Source organism: Spermophilus citellus (genome assembly GCF_964194105.1).
Source record: "Spermophilus citellus genome assembly, chromosome: 1".
NCBI classification, from domain to species: domain Eukaryota; kingdom Metazoa; phylum Chordata; class Mammalia; order Rodentia; family Sciuridae; genus Spermophilus; species Spermophilus citellus.
This window is the reverse complement of record NC_138182.1, coordinates 230,210,684-230,231,935: the sequence shown is the minus strand read 5'-3', so window position 1 is coordinate 230,231,935 and position 21,252 is coordinate 230,210,684. Positions and strand designations below refer to the sequence as shown.

The 21,252-nt window shown below is 38.4% G+C and overlaps 1 protein-coding gene across 1 annotated transcript in view; it reads right to left on the bottom strand.

Annotated features, from left to right (window-relative positions):
* Positions 1 to 21,252, bottom strand: part of SV2C (synaptic vesicle glycoprotein 2C) — a gene marked incomplete at both ends in the record, with an annotated part of 178,482 nt that overhangs the window by 23,556 nt on the left and 133,674 nt on the right. Inside the window, 4 exons of the mRNA XM_081287785.1 lie at positions 3,467 to 3,555; positions 3,959 to 4,069; positions 16,760 to 16,849; positions 17,327 to 17,460. Of these exons, the coding sequence (XP_081143911.1) occupies positions 3,467 to 3,555; positions 3,959 to 4,069; positions 16,760 to 16,849; positions 17,327 to 17,460 (424 nt within the window). The remainder of the gene's footprint in view (positions 1 to 3,466; positions 3,556 to 3,958; positions 4,070 to 16,759; positions 16,850 to 17,326; positions 17,461 to 21,252) is intronic.

The window sequence follows — 21,252 nt, the reverse complement described above, 5'->3', positions numbered from 1 at the left end:
CGATGTGATGGTGTTGAGAGTTGGGGCCTTTAAGAGATGACTAAGTTGTGAGGGCTCATGAATAAGATTAATAAAATGTAGGTGTGCAGGGAGCTGCCTCCTTCCTTTTGCTCCTTCTATCTCTTCCACAATGTGAGATGCTTAGTTCATCCCCAAGGAAGATGCAGCAGCAAAGTGCCATCTTAGAAGCAGAGCCCAGGCACTGTCCAGACACCCAACTTCCTGGCACCTTGATCTTGGACTTTCTAGCCTCTAGAAATGTGAGAAATAAATTTCTATTACTTATTAATTACCCAGTCTGTGGTGTTTGGTCATAGCAGCACAAATGGACTAAGACATATGGCAACCTGGCCCCGATGTCATTTTTACCATTCCATGCTGCACTGAGAAACTCCATCTCTCTCCTGTGACCCAACATGCATGAGAGTCTTTTCAGGATGACCTCTTTTGCTCATGGAGACTCTATTGGTTCCTATATTATTGTGACACTGCTAGTCTTGGGTACAGTCCCATTTCCTAAGGTGGCTCAAGACTGTGGAAAGGGACATTAAGATCACTATCTGAAAAATCAGGTTATTTCTGCCACTTGGCCTCTAACATAGTATTCTAACAGCTACATCATGCTTTTGTGCTGTTCAGACCAGTGGCCACTAACCACTAGGCAGCTGAAATGCAGCTAGTTCAAACTAGATGTGCTATAAATACAAAATATCACAGGATTTTGAAGACATGAAAAAAGAATATAAAATCAGTAATTAATTCTTTTTATATTTATTATATGTCAAAAATGATACTACTTTGGACATAATAAGATGAATAAAATACAGTATTAAAATTAATTTTGCAGGGCTGGGGATGTGGCTCAAGCGGTAGTGCGCTCGCCTGGCATGCGTGCGGCCCGGGTTTGATCCTCAGCACCATGTACAGACAAAGATGTTGTGTCTGCCAAAAACTAATAAATAAATATTGAAATTCTCTCTCTCTCTCTCTCTCTCTAAAAAAAAATTAATTTTGCATGTTTCTTTTAATTTTTTTTGTATGTGTTTTTGTGTCTATCAGAAAATTTAAAAGGACATATGTGGTTTGTATTATATTTCTAGTAAACAGAGCTGCTCTAATGTAGTAGGTTTCAAATGAGATCCCTGGGCCAGTGCCCATGAACTTGGCCCCAACCAGGCCTGATGACTGAAAGACTCTGGATATGGAGTGTTATTGTTCTAATGAGCACTCAAACATGGGAACCACTATTCTAGTTTGTCCCCAGTGATGCTTAGCTGTACAGGAAATAAGTGGTTATGACCATAGTCTTTGCAGTTGGAATAGGTTTGAGTTCCAGCTTATCACTTGCCAACTTTGTGAACTTGTGCCAGTTAGCTAAACCCTCATTAACCCACCTACTATATGGTAATGGATAGTAGTACCCACCTTCCTTCCTGGGTGGTTGCTCAGATTAAATGGAATGCAAAGTACCTAACATACCAAGGGGGTTCAAAACATAGTATGAGCCATTTTTATCATCATTATTGCCATTAGGATTTCTGAAACATCTGTGCCATGTATCTATTATGAGACCATGTATCTATTATGAATCTATTTTTGTGACACTGCTAATCTTGGGTACAGTCCCATTTTCTAAGGTGGCTCAAGACTGGGGAAAGGGACATTAAGATCACTATCTGATACATCTATTATGATGAGGTTGTGAGGCCAGTCACTGAATAAGAAATGACTCAGGGACACTGACTTCATTCCCACTGTTTTCTAGTTCATAAGCATAGAACAAAAACTTAAAAGTGGCAACAATGAGGGAAGCTTGCTTCCCTGGAACATTCATCCTCAATGTGGAGCAGTTTCAGCTACTTTTTCACGTATTCAGCAAACATTTTCTGAATGTCCACTAAATGTTAACATTGTTGAATAATAGCAGTAAAGAAATGTGGTCATTACTGAGTAAGTTACCAAAATAAACACCAGATAATCTTCAGGTAGCCGTTCACCTTGAGAGAAGTACTTTCCTTTGGCTTATCTTTGTCTTCTCTGTACCTATGCTAGTGCTTAGTATACAGTAAGAACCTAATATATGCTAATTTTCAGCTATCCTTCCTTCCAACATTAATGGATTTTCTAGAAATTGTGTGAGAATTACTTTCCATATCCTAAAAACAAAAACAAAAACAAAAACAAAACAAACAAAAATACCCAAAGCCCTTAGCTTAAAAATGAGGAACTGGATGACACAGCTAATCATGTCACCCAGCAGAATGGGCTTCTATGACCCTGGTCTTCCTGCCATCCTCCTTTCCTTGTATTATACCTTACCCAGCACTTGAGAAAGAACTATCATCTTGGATCACTTGCCTGTTCTAATTTGTGGCTGTTAAGGGAGAATTTGCAGAGTAAATATTGGGTTCCACCAGGCATCAAAATCCTATTGGGCTGACAGTATAGGGTACCATCTAGTTGCTTTTTTCTTAACTGCAAACTAGGCAACAATTGAGTTACACATGCACATTTTATTTATTTATTTTTTTTAGTATTTATTTTTTAGTTCTCGGCGGACACAACATCTTTGTTTGTATATGGTGCTGAGGATAGAACCCGGGCTGCATGCATGCCAGGTGAGCGCGCTACTGCTTGAGCCACATCCCCAGCCCCAACACATGCACATTTTAAAGTGGAGATGTCAACTCTCTTTTTTTTTCTTAGAACAAACATATGGCATTTTTTTTATTCATTTGGCAACAATGCTTTATTGAGCTTATATCATGTTCCAGAGATGTATGTCAGTGAACAAGGTAGTTTAAAAATCCTGTCGTTGTGGAGTTTCCAGAGGGGTAAGGCAGAGTCTTATTTCTCACACAGAATTTTGTGTAATAGAAGGTAGAAAATGCTACAAGGAATAATAAAGCCAAAAAGATAATAGAGAATGTGGAGATGCTATGACTTAAAAAGAAAGAAAGAAAGAAAGAAAGAAAGAAAGAAAGAAAGAAAGAAAGAAAGAGAAAGAAAAAAAAAGGTACTTAGGGACAGCATCACCAAAAAGGAAAGACTTGGAGTGGGTGAAGAAACAAGGTGAGCAGCTGTCTGGTGGCACCATTCCAGGCAGAAGTGGTGCAAAGGCCTGAGATGGAGACAGTTTGCATATTCAAGGGAGAGCAGAGAGGCTGAGTGGCTGGGGCCAAGTGGAAGCATAGAGGACACTGGACAGTCACAGGGATGAGTCATCCAGGGCCTTATCAGATTTCCAAATGCTATTGGTTTTGTCAGCCCAGGTTTATGAGACAAGATAAATAAAATTTATTTTTTATTGGTTTTAAAAACCCATAATTTTCGGCAAATCTAAGCTGAAAATAAAAACATTTTTTATCCTTAATAGGTTAATAACATGGAACTGAAAGCAGTGTGGCTGGGAATTATGATATAGCATTTAATGATTTCACTCACCAAGAATTTAAATATCACTTACCCAAAGGACAGGGTGAACCAAACGATTGTAAGCTTTATTGTATTTTCCCTGACGGGATAGTTGAAACATCTCATAAAAGTCATCCAAATCTGTGAAGTATTAGAGAAACAGTTTTCTTATGCAATTAGTCAACCCCATTCCCTTGCCCCTTCCACTGAATTATAAGAAAGCTGAATTTTTGTTGGGCTGAATTCATTTCAACCTAAGGCCCAGAGGGAAACATATACTGGAATTTTCACTTCTCAGCTTCCTGAAGGCCAATGGACTGCAAGACAGCCTGTCTATGGCCATTCACCTTCCTACCCAAGGACAGGGCACAGTGGCTAGCTGCTGATCCCAAAGTGGTCAGATTGCTTAGTCCTCATCCAAGTTCAGATGTCCTAGACAAAAAGGAAGAATCCCAATGATGGGATAGGTAGGGTCAGCCCCTCTTCTCACTATCCCCAATTGTAAGAGGTTGACATGCAGGTCAGTGCAGAACTGGGTACTTACTCCATACAGTTCTGTGCGGATCCGAACAAAACACCTCCTGTACCATGTTCCGGTATCACTCTCAATTTCAATCAACTCATCTATTTGTTTAGGGGTTTTGATTTTATTTACCTGTAGAAAGCAACAGAGCACAAAATGCTGAGTTCTCTTCTCTAAAGTTGCTGAGTTTAGGCTGGTTCTCTTTCTCTCTCTCTCTCTCTTTCTCTCTCTCTCTCTCTATATATATTTTGTTTATTTGTTTTTGTTTTGTTGTAGTTGGACACAATACCTTTATTTCATTTTTTTTTAATGTGGTGCTAATGATCGAACCTAGCGCCCTGCAAGTGCTAGGTGAGCACTCTATCACTGAGCCACAACCCCAGCCCTCACAATATATTTTTAAAGAAGTGAAACCTGACTCCTATAAAAAGTAAGTGATATTCAGTAATTACTCCATACAAATAGGAGACTACTGGTATAAGTATACAGGTCCAAACAGCACCTAAGAGAACTGAACAAGAAATGAGTGGCAGGGGATGTTGTAGAGAAATGGAGGAAGAGGAAGTAGTAACAGAAAGATATGAAAACAAAATACCCTTCTCTGAATCATTACTATGAAGAAGACATTAGCAGATAAAACACTCAGATTAACTTATGCATTAAGAATTATTTTGAATTAAACTCATGAAAACTATAATGCGCTAATAAACAAAATGTCTTATTTTTTTTAGAGAGAGTGAGAGAGGAGAGAGAGAGAGAGAGAGAGAGAGAGAGAGAGAGAATTTTTAATATTTATTTTTTAGTTCTCGGCGGACATAACATCTTTGTTTGTATGTGGTGCTGAGGATCGAACCTGGGCCGCATGCATGCCAGGCGAGCGCGCTACCACTTGAGCCACATCCCCAGCCCCAAAATGTCTTATTTTTTTAAGAAAGAGTTATTTTTCTTGGGAGTTAGGGCTATAGCTCAGTGGCAAAGTGCTTGTCTAGCATGTGTGAGGCATTGGGTTCCATCCTCAGCACTAGAGATAAATAAATAAAAATAAAGGTTCATCCACAACTAATATATATATAAAAGAATTATTTTTAAAAATATTTTTTTAGTTGTAGAGGAACACAATATCTTTATTTTTATTTATTATTATGTGGTGCTGAGGATCGAACCCAGTGCTTCACATGTGCAAGGCAAGTGCTCTACCACTGAGCTACAGTCCCAGCCCCATAAGAATTATTTTTATTGACCTTCTTTTATTGACCTTTATACTCCTTAAAGCTTTCCCATCAAACTTGTGTTTGTAGAGTGTCACTAAGGCCCTTTCCTCCTTCTCCTGCAGCCTAACCAAGAAGTGGCTAGCCAGCAAATCCCACAGGTGGCCTCAATGCAACTGACTGAGCATCAACACTAATTCTTCAGTTTCTCAAGGGAAATCAATGGCAGAAGTTCAATAAGAAAAGCTGCATCCGCGACTCCAGATAGTCACTTTTTGCTAAGAAAAGAGCTACAAAACAGGTGAGCAGTGTTTTCAGCACAGAGAATGAATCCTGAAAAGAGGAAAAAAGGAAGAACAGCTCCTTTGTGGACTTGGCCCACCTTCCCCTGTTAATCCACACACAGGATTTTTGAACCATCTGAGAAGACATGGAAATGTATATCTTTTACCCTTTACTTTTTATTCTTGTTTGAGCAGGTTTTTCTGGGAAGCCTGTCAACATTCCAGATAGCAATTCTACTGTATTGCCATCCTCAATATCCAGGTACTGAGGGTGGATTTTAACAGAGAGGATGTGGGGACCCTAAGCATCTTTCAAATTGTACCAGGCAGGCAGTAGTTTCTTTTTGGCTATGTGAACAAAGATGTCTATTTCTGGGTTAAATATGGAATTTCAAATATAATCAGTTCAAAATAATCCATGTAGGGATTATTCTGTGATACTCTAGTTTTTTTTCTTTAATCACAAGTTTTTTTTTTTGTTTTGTTTTTTTTGTTTTTTTGTCAGTACTGGGAATTGAACCCAGGGGTGCTTTTTCACTGAATTACATCTCCATCCCTTTTTGTTTTGAGACAGGGTCTTGTTAAATTGCTCAGGCTGGCCTTGAATTTTCCATCCTCTGTTTTAATCTCCTAAACAGCTGGGATTATAGGCTTACACCACTGAGTCTGGCAAAGAATGTTCTCATAATTCAACGTTTTATTTTTGAGAGGCTTCCACTTCTCCACTCATCAACATTTGATCATTCATCCATTCATTGACACCTATTGGAGCTGTAAACATGAAACATCATAACCTCCAAGCAATTACCACATGAGAGTGAAAGTGCTCATGTGGAGGTCTGTATAGAATGAGAAAAATACTGTTCAGAACATTCAATTTGATGAAAATCAGAAAGAGAAAATCAGAGAGATCCAACATGGCAGTGGGCGTGGAGAGATCAAGTCTCTGACCTCTTCAGCTGCGCGGGCATAGGGAGTCATAAACTGTCCAAATGCTGTTTTCTCAGGATCACTAGGCAATGCTGAGCTGACGTGGACCTGGGGCGAACAGTCTGGGCCTCTCAGAACACACACCGAGCCCGGATCGGCTGCATTCAAGCTCCCGTTTGCCTGCTTCTCGAAGCCAAACTGCTGTGACTCAGCACTAACGATCCCGCTGAAACAACTGGTCGGCCTTTCTGAGCTTACGGAGGTAAATGCCAACCAAGCCTTCATAGGCAGTGGCCACAGGATTGAAACGGGGCTTGGGAGAGACAGTCAGGACCCACCCATTGCATTGGTCACCCGGCAAAGGGAACAAACTGTCACCATTTGCATGGGATACCACCATGACAGAGAACTGACGTCACCAGAACGTGGCGGAGGAGATAACTTCATTGAAACCAGCGGCGACAGGTGTGTAATCCCCTAGCCATCCCTCTCCACACAGCGGGGAAACATTAAGGGCCCCTCCCAGCTCTCCTGTGAGCGCAATAGCCAGACCGAGGGAATCAGGAGTGGTGCGGGACTCGCGGCGCGGAACTCCCGGCTACCGCTCCCACCAGTGCTGACAACTGAGGTCTCTTGCACCAGCTACTGGGGGCGTGGCTACTGGAGGGCAAGCAAATTCGCTGGGGGTTCTCAGCCCCAAGCTCCACAAACTTAGGGTCTGAGGGAATGGCAAACAGGGAGAGTGTGCCCAGGTGTTCATGAAAACAGGGCTCCCAGGAGCAGCAGACCTGGCGTGTAGCCAATATTGTGGTGAGCATCACCTATGAGCGGGGTCTGGCTTGAGGAAAAGTGTGGAAGTGACTAGACACAAGAGAAGGCCTTAGGCACTCAGGATTGGAGACTCGCCCAGTCTGGGAGGAAGAGCTGCTGCACAGTGATTGTTTCCACCTATTGAGAGGAGAAGCTTGGCTCAGTGGGCACAGCTCCACCTACTGGAAGAGAAGTTAATCAAACTCTAAGACTGCATTTATTAATTTTTTTTTTAAATTTGGGGTTTTTTTTCATTTTTTTTGTTTTTTTTTAATTTTTTAATTTTTAATTTTTTAAAATTTTTTGAATTTTATTTATTTTTTTACATTTTAATTTTCATCTTTTTAATAATATTATTATTTTTTAAATTTTTTTTCTTTTTTTCTTTTATATTTTCTTTTGTCTTTTCATTTCTTTTCAATTTTCTTAATTCCCCTTCCTTGAATTCTACCTGCTTACTCTCATTCTCTTTAGTGACTTCTTCCATTCCCTTCTAATACCTTTCCTCCCAAGCATCAAATAAATTTATAGGAGTAAACAGTAACTCAGCAGTCAAACAGAACAAGAAGTAACATGAGCAGCATGAAAAAGAAAGGAAGAAAAGGAGTACAAACAATGCAGGACAGCCTAAATATACAGGAGGACCTAGAGTCATCAGAAAAATGGTCATATAAAGAACTCAAGGAACACCTTAGACAGATGAAATGGAACCTTAAAGAGGATACGAGACAGCAAATTCAAACAGTGAAAGAACACATTGAAAATGAATTACATAAACAGATAAAAGAAGAAGTTAAGAATCTTTATCAGGAGATAGAGATTATAAAAAAAATCAAACAATAATTCTAGAAATGAAGGATACTATAAACCAAATTAAAAACTCAAATGAGAGTATCATTAACAGAGTGGAGCAAGTAGAAGCCAGAACGTCAGATAATGAAGATAAAATATATCATCTTGAAAAGAGTCTAGCCAACTCAGAAAGGCAGGTAAAAAATCACGAGAAAAACATCCAAGAGATATGGGATAACATAAAAAAACCAAATTTAAGAGTCATCAGGATAGAGGAAGGTATAGAGATTCAAACCAAGGGAATGAGTAACCTGCTGAATGAAATAATTACAGAAAACTTTCCAGAAATGAAAAAGGAAACAGACATACAAATTGTAGATGCATACAGGATACCAAGCACACAAAATCACAGTAGACCAACGCCAAGACACATTGTTATGAAGATATCCAATATACAGAACAAAGAGAAAATATTAAAAGCTACAAGAGAAAGGAGGCAGATTACATTCAGGGGTAAACCAATAAGGTTAACAACGGATTTTTCATAACAGACACTGAAAGCGAGAAGATCCTGGAACAACGTATTTCAAACACTGAAAGACAATGGATGCCAACCAAGAATTCTGTATCCAGCAAAATTAAGCTTCAGGTATGACAACGAAATAAAAATCTTTCATGATAAACAAAAGCTAAAAGAATTTGCAGCCAGAAAACCAGCATTGCAAAGCGTCTTGAGCAAAACACTACACGAGGAAGAAATGAAAAACAATAACCAAAACCATCAGTGGGCAGTGCCTCGGTAAAGACAGAGGGCCGGGGAAAAGCTAATCATGGAGAAACAAACTAAATTTAAAAAAAAAGATAAATAATCAAACATGGCTGGAAGTACAAACCATATATCAATAGTAACTCTAAACGTTAATGGCTTAAACTCTCCAATAAAGTGACATAGGCTGGTAACATAGATTAAAAAAACAAATCCAACAATATGCTGCCTCCAGGAGACACATCTGATTGGAAAAGACATACACAGGCTCAAGGTGAAAGGTTGGGAAAAAATATACCACGCACACGGTCCTCGTAAGCAAGCAGGGGTGGCCATCCTCATATCGAATAAAATCAACTTCAAGACTAAGTTAATCAAAAGGGATAAAGAAGGTCATTATATACTGTTAAAAGGAACCATTCACCAACAAGACATAACAATTATCAATATTTATGCACCAAATAATGGTGCTGCGACATTCATAAAACAAATTCTCCTCAAGTTCAAGAATCAAATAGACCACAACACAATAATTATGGGTGACTTCAACACACCTCTCTCACCATTGGACAGATCCTCCAAACAAAAGTTGAATAAAGAAACTATTGACCTCAATATCACAACTGATAACCTAGACTTAACTGACATACATAGAATATAGCAACCATCATCAAGTGGATATACTTTTTTCTCTGCAGCACATGGATCCTTCTCAAAAATAGACCATATATTGTGCTATAGGGCAACCCTCAGTAAATATAAAGGGGTGGAGATAATACCATGCATTTTGTCTGATCATAATGGAATGAAACTGGAAATCAATGATAAAAGAAGGAAGGAAAAATCCTACATCACATGGAAAATGAACAATATGTTACTGAATGATCAATGGGTTACAGAAGACATAAAGGAGGAAATCAAAAAATTCTTAGAGATAAATGAAAATACAAACACAACATATCGGAATCTATGGGACACAATGAAAGCAATTTTAAGAGGGAGATTCATCGCCTGGAGGTCATTCCTCAAAAAAAGAAAAAACCAACAAATAAATGAGCTCACACTTCATCTCAAAGCCCTAGAAAAGGAAGAGCAAAACAACAGCAAATGTAGCAGAAGGCAAGAAATAATTAAAATCAGAGTGGAAATCAATGAAATTGATACAAAAGAAACTATTGAAAAAATTAACAAAACTAAAAGTTGGTTCTTCGAAAAAATAAATAAGATCGACAGATCCTTAGCCATGCTAACGAAGAGAAGAAGAAGAGAGAGAACTCAAATTACTAACATATGGGATGAAAAAGGCAATATCACAACAGATGCTACAGAAATACAGAAGACAATTAGAAATTATTTTGAAAACCTATATTCCAATAAAATAGAAGATAGTGAAGACATCGATAAATTTCTTAAGTCATATGATTTGCCCAGACTGAGTCAGGAGGATACACACAATTTGAACAGACCAATATCAATGGATGAAATAGAAGAAGCAATCAAAAGAGTACCAATCAAGAAAAGCCCAGGACCAGATGGGTATACAGCGGAGTTTTACAAAACCTTTAAAGAAGAATTAATACCAATACTTTTCAAGTTATTTCAGGAAATAGAAAAAGAGGGAGCTCTGTCAAATTCATTCTATGAGGCCAACATCACCCTTATTCTGAAACCAGACAAAGACACCTCAAAGAAAGAAAACTACAGACCAATATCTCTGATGAACCTAGATGCAAAAATCCTCAATAAAATTCTGGCAAATAGGATACAAAGGCACATCAAAAAAATTGTGCACCATGATCAAGTAGGATTCATCCCTGGGATGCAAGGATGGTTCAATATATGGAAATCAATAAATGTTATTCACCACATCAATAGACTTAAAGATAAGAACCATATGATCATCTCGATACACGCAGAAAAAGCATTCGACAAAGTACAGCATCCCTTTATGTTCAAAACATTAGAAAAACTAGGGATAACAGGAACTTACCTCGACACTGTAAAAGCTATCTATGCTAAGCCTCAGGCTAGCATCATTCTGAATGGAGAAAAATTGAAGGCATTCCCTCTAAAATCTGGAACAAGACAGGGATGCCCTCTATCACCACTTCTATTCAATATAGTTCTCGAAACACTGGCCAGAGCAATTAGACAGACGAAAGAAATTAAAGGCATAAAAATAGGAAAAGAAGAACTTAAATTATCACTATTTGCGGAAGACATGATTCTATACCTAGAAGACCCAAAAGGGTCTACAAAAAAACTACTAGAACTAATAAATGAATTCAGCAAAGTGGCAGGATACAAAATCAACACGCATAAATCAAAGGCATTTCTGTATATCAGCAACAAAACTTCTGAAACGGAAATGAGGGAAAACACTCCATTCACAATATCCTTAAAACAAATAAAATACTTGGGAATCAACCTAACAAAAGAGGTGAAAGATTTATACAATGAAAACTACAGAACCCTAAAGAGAGAAGTAGAAGAAGATCTTAGAAAATGGAAAAATATACCCTGTTCATGGATAGGCAGAACTAACATCATCAAAGTGGCGATATTACCAAAAGTTCTCTATAGGTTTAATGCAATGCCAATCAAAATCCCAATGGCATTTCTTGTAGAAATAGATAAAGCAATCATGAAATTCATATGGAAAAATAAAAGACCCAGAATAGCAAAACCTATTCTAAGCAGGAAGTGTGCATCAGGCGGTATAGCAATACCAGATTTCAAACTATATTACAGAGCAATAGTGACAAAAACAGCATGGTACTGGTACCAAAACAGGCGGGTGGACCAATGGTACAGAATAGAGGACACAGAGACTAATCCACAAAGTTACAATTATCTTATATTTGATAAAGGGGCTAAAAGCATGCAATGGAGGAAGAATAGCATTTTCAACAAATGGTGTTGGGAAAATTGGAAATCCATGTGCAACAAAATGAAACTGAATCCCCTCCTTTCGCCATGCACAAAAGTTAACTCAAAATGGATCAAGGAGCTTGATATCAAATCAGAGACTCTGCGTCTGATAGAAGAAAAAGTTGGCTCCGATCTACATATTGTGGGGTTGGGCTCCAAATTCCTTAATAGGATACCCATAGCACAAGAGTTAATAACTAGAATCAACAAATGGGACTTACTCAAACTAAAAAGTTTTTTCTCAACAAAAGAAACAATAAGAGAGGTAAATAGGGAGCCTACATCCTGGGAACAAATTTTGACTCCTCACACTTCAGATAGAGCCCTAATATCCAGAGTATACAAAGAACTCAAAAAATTAGACAATAAGATAACAAATAACCCAATCAACAAATGGGCCAAGGACCTGAACAGACACTTCTCAGAGGAGGATATACAATCAATCAACAAGTACATGAAAAAATGCTCACCATCTCTAGCAGTCAGAGAAATGCAAATCAAAACCACCCTAAGATACCATCTCACTCCAGTAAGATTGGCAGCCATTATGAAGTCAAACAACAACAAGTGCTGGCGAGGATGTTGGGAAAAGGGTACTCTTGTACATTGCTGGTGGGACTGCAAATTGGTGCGGCCAATTTGGAAAGCAGTATGGAGATTCCTGGGAAAGCTGGGAATGGAACCACCATTTGACCCAGCTATTGCCCTTCTCGGACTATTCCCTGAAGATCTTAAAAGAGCGTACTACAAGGATACTGCCATATTGATGTTCATAGCAGCACAATTCACAATAGCTAGACTGTGGAGCCAACCCAGATGCCCTTCAATAGATGAATGGATAAAAAAATGTGGCATTTATACACCATGGAGTATTACGCAGCACTAAAAAATGACAAAATCATGGAATTTGCAGGGAAATGGATGGCACTAGAGCAGATTATGCTTAGTGAAGCTAGCCAATCCCTAAAAAACAAATACCAAATGTCTTCTTTGATATAATGGGAGCAACTAAGAACAGAGCAGGGAGGAAGAGCAGGAAGAAAAGATTAACATTAAACAGAGACATGAGGTGGGAGGGAAAGGGAGAGAAAAGGGAAATTGCATGGATATGGTGGGAGACCCTCATTGTTATACAAAATTACATATAAGAAGTTGTGAGGGGAATGGGAAAATAAACAGGGAGAGAAATGAATTACAGTAGATGGGGTAGAGAGAGAAGATGCGAGGGGAGGGGAGGGGGGATAGTAGAGGATAGGAAAGGTAGCAGAATACAACAGTTACTAATAGGGCATTATGTAAAAATGTGGATGTGTAACCGATGTGATTCTGCAATCTGTATTTGGGGTAAAAATGGGAGTTCATAACCCACTTGAATCTAATGTATGAAATATGATATGTCAAGAGCTTTGTAATACTTTGAACAACCAATAAAAAAAATTAAAAAAATTTAAAAATTAAAAAATAAAAAAAATAAATAAAAGAGTAAATCAGAAAGCTTCATGGACTCTAGAATTTGTATTGAGGTAGATAGAGAAGTATAATATTTGCTAAGTGTATAAACTGTTTGGAGAAATAACATGTACAAACATTGGAGATGTGAAGGAAAACAGTGCAGTGGCTAACAACAGAGTTTGGCATTTTTGGCAAATAGTGCAAGGTCAGAGGACATTGAGTGATGAAGATTGAGCCAACTTGGAGGCAGTAAGAATTGGAAAGTAAGGAAAATTATGACTGGCAATTTAGGAGGTGAAATAAGAGGAAATGGTGATTTATTGGATATAACGGTGGTAAGTTCAGGTTTAGAGACATAGTGTTTGAAGGGCCATTGGATACAGAAGGATGTTCACAAAGCCCTTCAACATGCATGTCTGGAGCTTAGGAGATGTGTGCATTAGGAGACAGAGACACACGAAATAGCTGAGAACAATTAAGGAGAGTATGTAGGGGGTTAACAGAGAAGTTAGCTGAAAATGAAGTCTCGGAAAATACTTAAGGTAAGGACAGATCAAGAAGAGCTTAAAGAGGAGACTTTGGGTAAAACACACACAACTTTGTTCTATTGTATATAGAACTAAAAAAAAGATAAATTTGTCATGGTAGAATCATGTAATGATTTTAGAAGTCATGTGTAAAAGACTTGGAGATTATCCATTCTTTTGGTGCATTTCCACATTATTCTTTTTCAACATTTATGTAATAACAAGGATGACCATGAGTAGGTTTGGTGACTCAAGCCTTCCTGAAGAAAAGGTTGGCAAGCAGGGCAATGAGAACCTACAGAGACACTTTCTCAGAAGGTCTTTGATAAGGATTTATCCTTGTCTGAATGAGAAGGGTTAAATAACATGAAGTATCTAGATGACATCTCAAGTTTCCTCCAGCCTTATGAGTCTCTAATTTTAAAAACTGTTAATAATGTTAATGCTACTGTACATTAACTCAAAAGAAGGGCCTATTAAAAGGCCACCTGGCCTTGAATGGGGGATATCCATTACTGATCTTCATTTCTCCATCACATTGCATAGAAAATTTTGCTAATGAAGCATCTGTGAGGTTGGTGGTATAGCTCAGTAGTAGTGTTTACCTAGCATACAGAGGTCCTTGGTTGGATTCTCACCTCTGGAAATTAACATCTGATAATTTGGATAGAGGCCAGATTAAAGCACATCTTTACATTATAAAAAAAATCCATTTCCTAAGTAGAAATGAACTGAATAAATAAGATACTTAATCAGGGTCCATTTTACATGTTTTAACAACTGTAATTGATACTATTAAAGCCACTGAAGTTCTTACGTAGGTTCCTTTTATGTTTTAGTGAACATCCTTTTAAACTTTTTTACAACAAAACATTTTTAGTCTACTTGTATGACTGTGTATATCAAAAGATTTAAAACGATCATTCCTTCCAAAAATTTTCATGCATTAATTTTTATTAATGTGACTGGCTTTCCATATAGTTTATTCTTTATAGGGAATAAAAACTAGAAGATGGAAGAACATTCCTGGCAGAGAGAATAGTTTGTGACATATTAGGTTGAATGGCAAACCTTAGGAACTGAAAGATGAGTGTATATATAGAGAGGACCTGAAAAGTAGGAGGGTCTTGTCCTTGTTGTCAACATTGAGGATTTTTGTCTTTATCCTGAGAACAATGTGAAGTCAGTAGAATGTGAAATTGGGATACACATTATATATGTTTGTGTTCATGTGTGTACATGTATCATAAAATGAGACCTATTTAGAAATAAATTTCTTGATTCTTTCATCTTTTATGTTCTTATCAAGCCACAATAAGGTATAGCTACATATTTGGATTATCTTTCTCTGGCTTCCCACAAGACTACCTTCCTTTATCAAATTCTGATTAGTTAGTGACCTAAGAAATTGCCACGTGTAAAATATTTGCCTTTATGTAAAGTTTTTGTTGTAGATAACATCTCTTACATTGCTCAGTATTCCTCATAACAAGATTATTATAAACTTTTCACAAATTAGAACTAAAGTGGACTTTTTTTTGAAAAACAAATGCATTGCTATTTACTTTATATCAAAAACTATGTAATCTACCAGAGGAGAGGGGAAAGAAAATGGAGGTATTAAGGAAGGAAATCGAATGAATTATGTTACTTGCATATATAAATATTTAATAACAACTTCCATTATAATGTACAATTATAATATGCTAATGAAAAAAAACAGAAAAAAACCCTTGTGAAATCTATTAAATCTGTCTTTTACCTCGGTTGTCAGGAAACCCTGAGATTAGTTTCATGCTTACTTACACTGCTTTGATCCTCTAGTATAATTGTTTTCTCATTTTTTACTGGATTAAAAAAAAACTCTTAGTAAATAACTTTAAAATTTTACTAAGTATCTTAATGTTTCTTAGGGCCTCAGCATTATGAAGGATAATTCCTGACATCTTGGAGAAAACACTACAAAGTTGCTATGAATGGTTATCTTTGGAGGGGTTTTATGTCATTGGGAAACGCCCTGCAAGGTTAGTGACCAGAATTATTACTAGTGAGGGTATTTAATGCCACTGTGTTTCATATAATCTGATCTTTTTTTTCTTTCTGTGGTAATGGAGTGTCTCGTAACTTAAAATCTTTCTGCATTAGGATGTTCTGTGCTTCTTGGCTGAGCAGCAGGTGGAAATACATTTCAGGGGCAAGAGCTGTGGCCTGGCAGAGCAGAGGGGATGGCCCAACAGGCATTGATCTCCTCTGACAGCAAATCAAGCGGTATCTGTTGGTGATGCCTACAACCAAGGGCCTCCTGTCCTCTGGTACTAAGCCTGGGAGTCAGAATAAGTCTGAGATCAAAATGTGATCTTTCTACCTTAACCCATCTCTCAGGGTGGTGGTATTATTTAAACAAATACAGAGCCGTGGAGTTATAGTTAGTCATAGATAGGGTTGACAACCTATAGACCAAACCAGCCCTCTGCCTATCTGAGTAAATAAACTTTTATTAGAACACAACCACACTCATTTATTTACACATCATCTGTAGCTGCTGTTATATTACTGTGGTGGAGTTGCATAGTTGTGATAGACACTAAATGGTTTGCAAAGTTTAAAATGTTTACAATCTGGGGCTGGGGTTATGGCTCAGTGGTAGAGCACTTGCCTAGCATGTGTGAGGCACTGGGTTCGATTCTCAACACCACATATCAATAAATTAATTAAATAAAGGCCCATCAACAACTAAAAAAAAAATTAAAAAAATTTAAATGTTTACAATCTGAATTGTTGTAGCTATTAACTTCACAAATAATTAAAATTTAAACCATTCAAAAATAAAAAAATGCTGAGCAAATACTTGGCAGAGTTTGTTTATAATGCATGTAAAGTTCTTTATATGTGATGTTATTTATTGACTTGAATTTTTTTTAAGTCTATGAAAATTTTCTAAGTCTCTGTTAAGTCTATGAAAAAGAACAGTTGCTATTGTTTCACTCTGATAAATAAAAAGATGGAGCACACACACACACACACACACACACACACACACACACCCCAAATATTTACAATCTGGTCCTTGACAGAAAATTTGTCCCGGACTCTGGTGTGGAAGATTCTCTGAGCAGACTCACCGTGAAGACCTTCTCAGGTTGACCCCGTGCTCTCATGTTGGTGTCATGAATCAATTTCAGAATCATCCAAGCTTCATCGTGTTTTCCAACCTAAGAAATGTACAGGCAGTGAGGCTCTAGAAGCAAAACACATAGACCCCCTGATTTTCCAATAGCCATCTTGTACTCTCAGACCACCTAGAGTGTAATTGTGCAAAGGCATGTAGATAAGTCCCACCGGCAGAAAGAGATTATCTGGATGTCATTGAATACACTAGCAGTTCAAACAATGTGCCTGTAACTCGGAATAGTACATGTGGATGGCAAAATTTCATTTACAAAATAATAAGGCATGTTCTCTTCATTGAGTGAAAGGTTGTTTAAGGAGGAACATAAATATTTCTGGCCATGAGGCAGCTTTTCCACACATTGGTTGTTTAAAACCTGTCTTCATGAAATCTAACCCTCCATGGTTCCATGTAGGAAGGAAAATTGTTATCTGCCAAAGAGGCCAACATACTTCCTAGGGTCAGCAAGGAACTCCTCCCAGTGTATGTGGGCTACTTGAGTATATGTCATAAACATTACCTCCAACAAGAACCGGGGGCTTTCGGGCATGAAGGTGAGGGCTACCACAGAACAGACGCAGGGCAGCGCGCAGACGATGACGAATACACGCCAACTGTGAAACTGGTAGGCTGAGCCCATGCTGAAGCTCCACCCTGGAAGAGCAGACGGGAAGAATGAGCAAGGCTTCTCCTAGGAGCCTGTCAGGAGAGTCCCCCTGGCATCTCCACCTTGGATTTTTCAGTCGAGTTTTACTGTCCTCAGAGGAACAAGCTGATCCGCCATGGTGACCAACTCAGTTTTAAGTGTACCATTGGCCAGTGCTGAAATAAAGATGCTTGACCCCAAAGGGCTTCAGGTCTAAGTAGGGGGTGCATGTGGGCTTATATATAATCAAATCCCAAAGGCCAACATTAATTAGGGAAAAGTGCTTCATCCAATAGGTCACTGTGCTGGGTATCTTGTGTTTGTTCTTTCAGATCACTCTCCACTATTTTCCACCCTGCTGTCTGCCAGGAAATGGCTCTCTGTAGACAGCATCCATGGCTCCCAGTTAGGTTGGAGTAAAGGAAGCAGCCAAGGGAACATTGGGTCTGCTGAGCGTGGTACCCAGCTCCAAACAGAAATGGAAGATTTCTAAATGTAACAAAAATAGAATTTTTATCTTAATATAGAAAAAACAACCACAGTGGGATGCAAACAGAAATGCCTTTAAGAACAAAAAGCCAATCTTTGAATGAATATTAAAATGGTTGAAAGGAAAATGCAAACATGATTCTAAATGCAAAGTAATGAGGCGTATCGAATCTAATTGAAAACACAGAGGAGATTTATACAGGCAGAGATGAATTATGTGGAGTGAAATTCTAATTTATAGCAAGGCTTGGTGTTTCTAAGACTTTCTGTGAACATAAGTCAGGTAGTCTACATCCCAGTCCCAGGAGAGCTGTAAAGCCAAGTGAGATTCTGAAGGTGACGTAACTTCCTCAAGGCCACAGAGCTGAAGTCACATATCAGAATCTTCCCTGTCAGGATTTGAAACAGAATTATATATCAACACATGGCCTCATGTGTGTACCCACTCACTCACTGAATTTGTTGACAAGTGATGTAAGCCTCAGTGACATACTATATTAATCTTAGATTAATAAATTTTCCTGGTAATTTAATATATGGATATTATGGGGGTTGATAAATTAATTTTTAAATAAATGTTATGGAAATATGATTGCTCTCGATGCTTTATGTGGCATAAAGTAAAAAGTTTTACCTATCCAATGCAGAAGAAATTCTATGATGGAACAGGGGAAATATAACTGCTTATTTCAAATTTGATTTCAGAGCTTCATATAAATACCTTTTTTTAAAAAAAAAAGACATTCTAGGTTCTATTATTTTAAACATTGGAAGAAAAATGAAAGCTTTCAGAGATCTGTTAAATTTCAGGCTAGAGCACATTCCATAAAGTACAAGGAAGAGGATCAAAGACAAATGGGGGAAGGCTCTGGTACCATCGATCAAATATATTAGTTCAGAAAGTGAAGTTTGTAAAGGAGAAATTTACTACAGTGAGTAGAGTTGGATGCTTCTTGTAGATGGAATAATGCTTCCTCCCCCCAAAGACATTCTCATCCTAATCTCCAGACTCTGTGAACATGTTACCCTACATGAAAAGGGACGCAGCAAGAATTATTAAGTCAAGCATCTGGAGAGAAAGATTTGTCCTGCAGTATGTGACTAGGCCAAGTGTAAATGCAAGTGTCCTTCAATGGACAAGAGGGAAGTAGGAGAATCTGAGTGAGAGAAGGACAGGAGTGGAGGGAAGCTGAGGTTGGACTGGGGAGATTTGAAGACGCCATGCTGCTTGCTTTGGAGATTGAGGCAGAGACCACAAGCCAAGGAATGTAGGTGACTGGTAGAAAAGGCCAAGACTCCTCTCCTAGCAAAACTCTGCCAGTGTACTTGAACTTCTGACCTCCAGAAGTGTAAGATAATAAATTTATAATGTTTGAGGCTGAAACATTTGTGGTGATTTATTGCAGCAGTAATAGGAAACTGATACACTCCTCTTTGTAATTACAGCTTGTGGTAGTTAGCTTTTTCACCACTGTGACCAAAAGACCTGACAAGAACAATGTAGAGGAGGAAAAGTTTATTTGGTGCTCATGGTTTCAAAGGTCTCAGTCCATAGATGGTTGACTCTGTTGCTCTGTGCTCGAGATGAGGCAGAACATCAAGATAGAAGGGTGTGACAGAGGAAAGTAGCTCAGGATGTGGTGACAAGGAAGCAGAGAGAGGGCTCTCTTCACCAGGGACAAAATATATACCCCAAAGACATGCTCCCAGAGACCTACCTCCTCCATCCCACCCTACCTACAACCCAGTTAATCCATTCAAGTGGATTAACATGCTGATTGGATTAAGAGTCTCATAACCTGATCATTTCACCCTCTAAATTTTCTGTGCTGTCTTACACAATACTTTTTGGAGACACTTCATACCTAAGCCAGACACAGCTCCCCCACTAGCTTGATGGGTGAAATTAAGTTGGAGAATTGTAGCTATTCTCTATGAAACTCCAGGCTCCCTGCTTTTGCCTAGATTTCTCCAGATGCCCCTCCAAAGCCATAAGGCTCCTTCTCAACAGCTGGTTTTAGGAAGGTTGCTTTGGAACATGAAATCAGTGGATGAAGAGACTTACTACAAAGTGATTCCAGTTGGGAAGGTTTCAGTCTACAAGGATATTGGATAACAATGTAAAATCAAAAGAGAGGGCTGGGGTTGTAGCTCAGTGGTAAAGTGCTTGCCTAGCATGTGTAAGGAACTGGGTTCAATTATCAACACTGCATATAAATAAATAAAATAAAGGTCCATTGACAACCAAAATAAATAAGTAAATTTAAAAATAAAAAAAAAAATAAGGGGATGGGGTTGTGGCTTAGCGATAGAGTGCTCGCCTAGCTTGTGCAAGGCCCTGGGTTCCATCCTCAGCATCACATACAAATAAATAAATAAAATAAAGATATTGTGTTTAACTACAACTAAATAATAAATAGTTGAAAGAAAAATAAATAAATAAAACCAGAAGAGAACTAACTGATCCAGAGGCCAGCTCTACTCAGTTTAGAACAGCTGAAGATTAGCCTGTTCATTGCTGCTCAGGTCTGCCTCTATGTCATTAGCCATGAAGTCTGTCTTCTTATTCCTTGCATGGTGTACATGTATCCATGTGTGTATATACCCATACATGCACAACCACATGCATTTTGGTGACCTCTTTCTGTGTAAAGAATGTGTTGTCCACCCATTTCTCTTTTCATTTATTTGCAATATGCCTTTTTCCCATTCTCCAAAACTATTTTTAATCCTTTTGTCCATCCCTTTCCAAATATCCAGTCGTCAATCTCATTCCTTATACTTGACCTCACTTCCTGATCCTTTGAGAAAAGAAACACAGAAAGAACTACATACATCTCATCTTCTCACTCCTCACTAGCCTGATTCGCCTTCTCCTGTCCCATCTCTATAGCAGATGACCTGTCCATGTGCCAATCTAAGGTCCACTGGTTCATGTGGACTCTGAAGCCCATCTTTCTCTTCCTCACAGGGACAGAACTCCTGTAGTTACATACCTCTCCTCTCCAGCCCTTACCAGCATGTTTTCTTACTTCAGGAGCTGTTCCTTCCACACATCCACCCCAGCATCTAGTAACACCCCTTCCTTGGCTCCCACAGGCTTCTGTGGCTGCATTGCTTTCTCTTTCCTCGTCACAGCAAACACTTCTCAAAAGAATGATAGGTAGCAACTGTCTCCCCTTTCTCACTCCAAACAGACTTCTGTCCTGAATTCCACACAAATGGGGCTGGTCAAGGTCACCAATTTTGCCAAACTTAGCAGTCAATTCTCTGTCTTTATGTTACTCAAAACTTCCAAATCATTTCATACA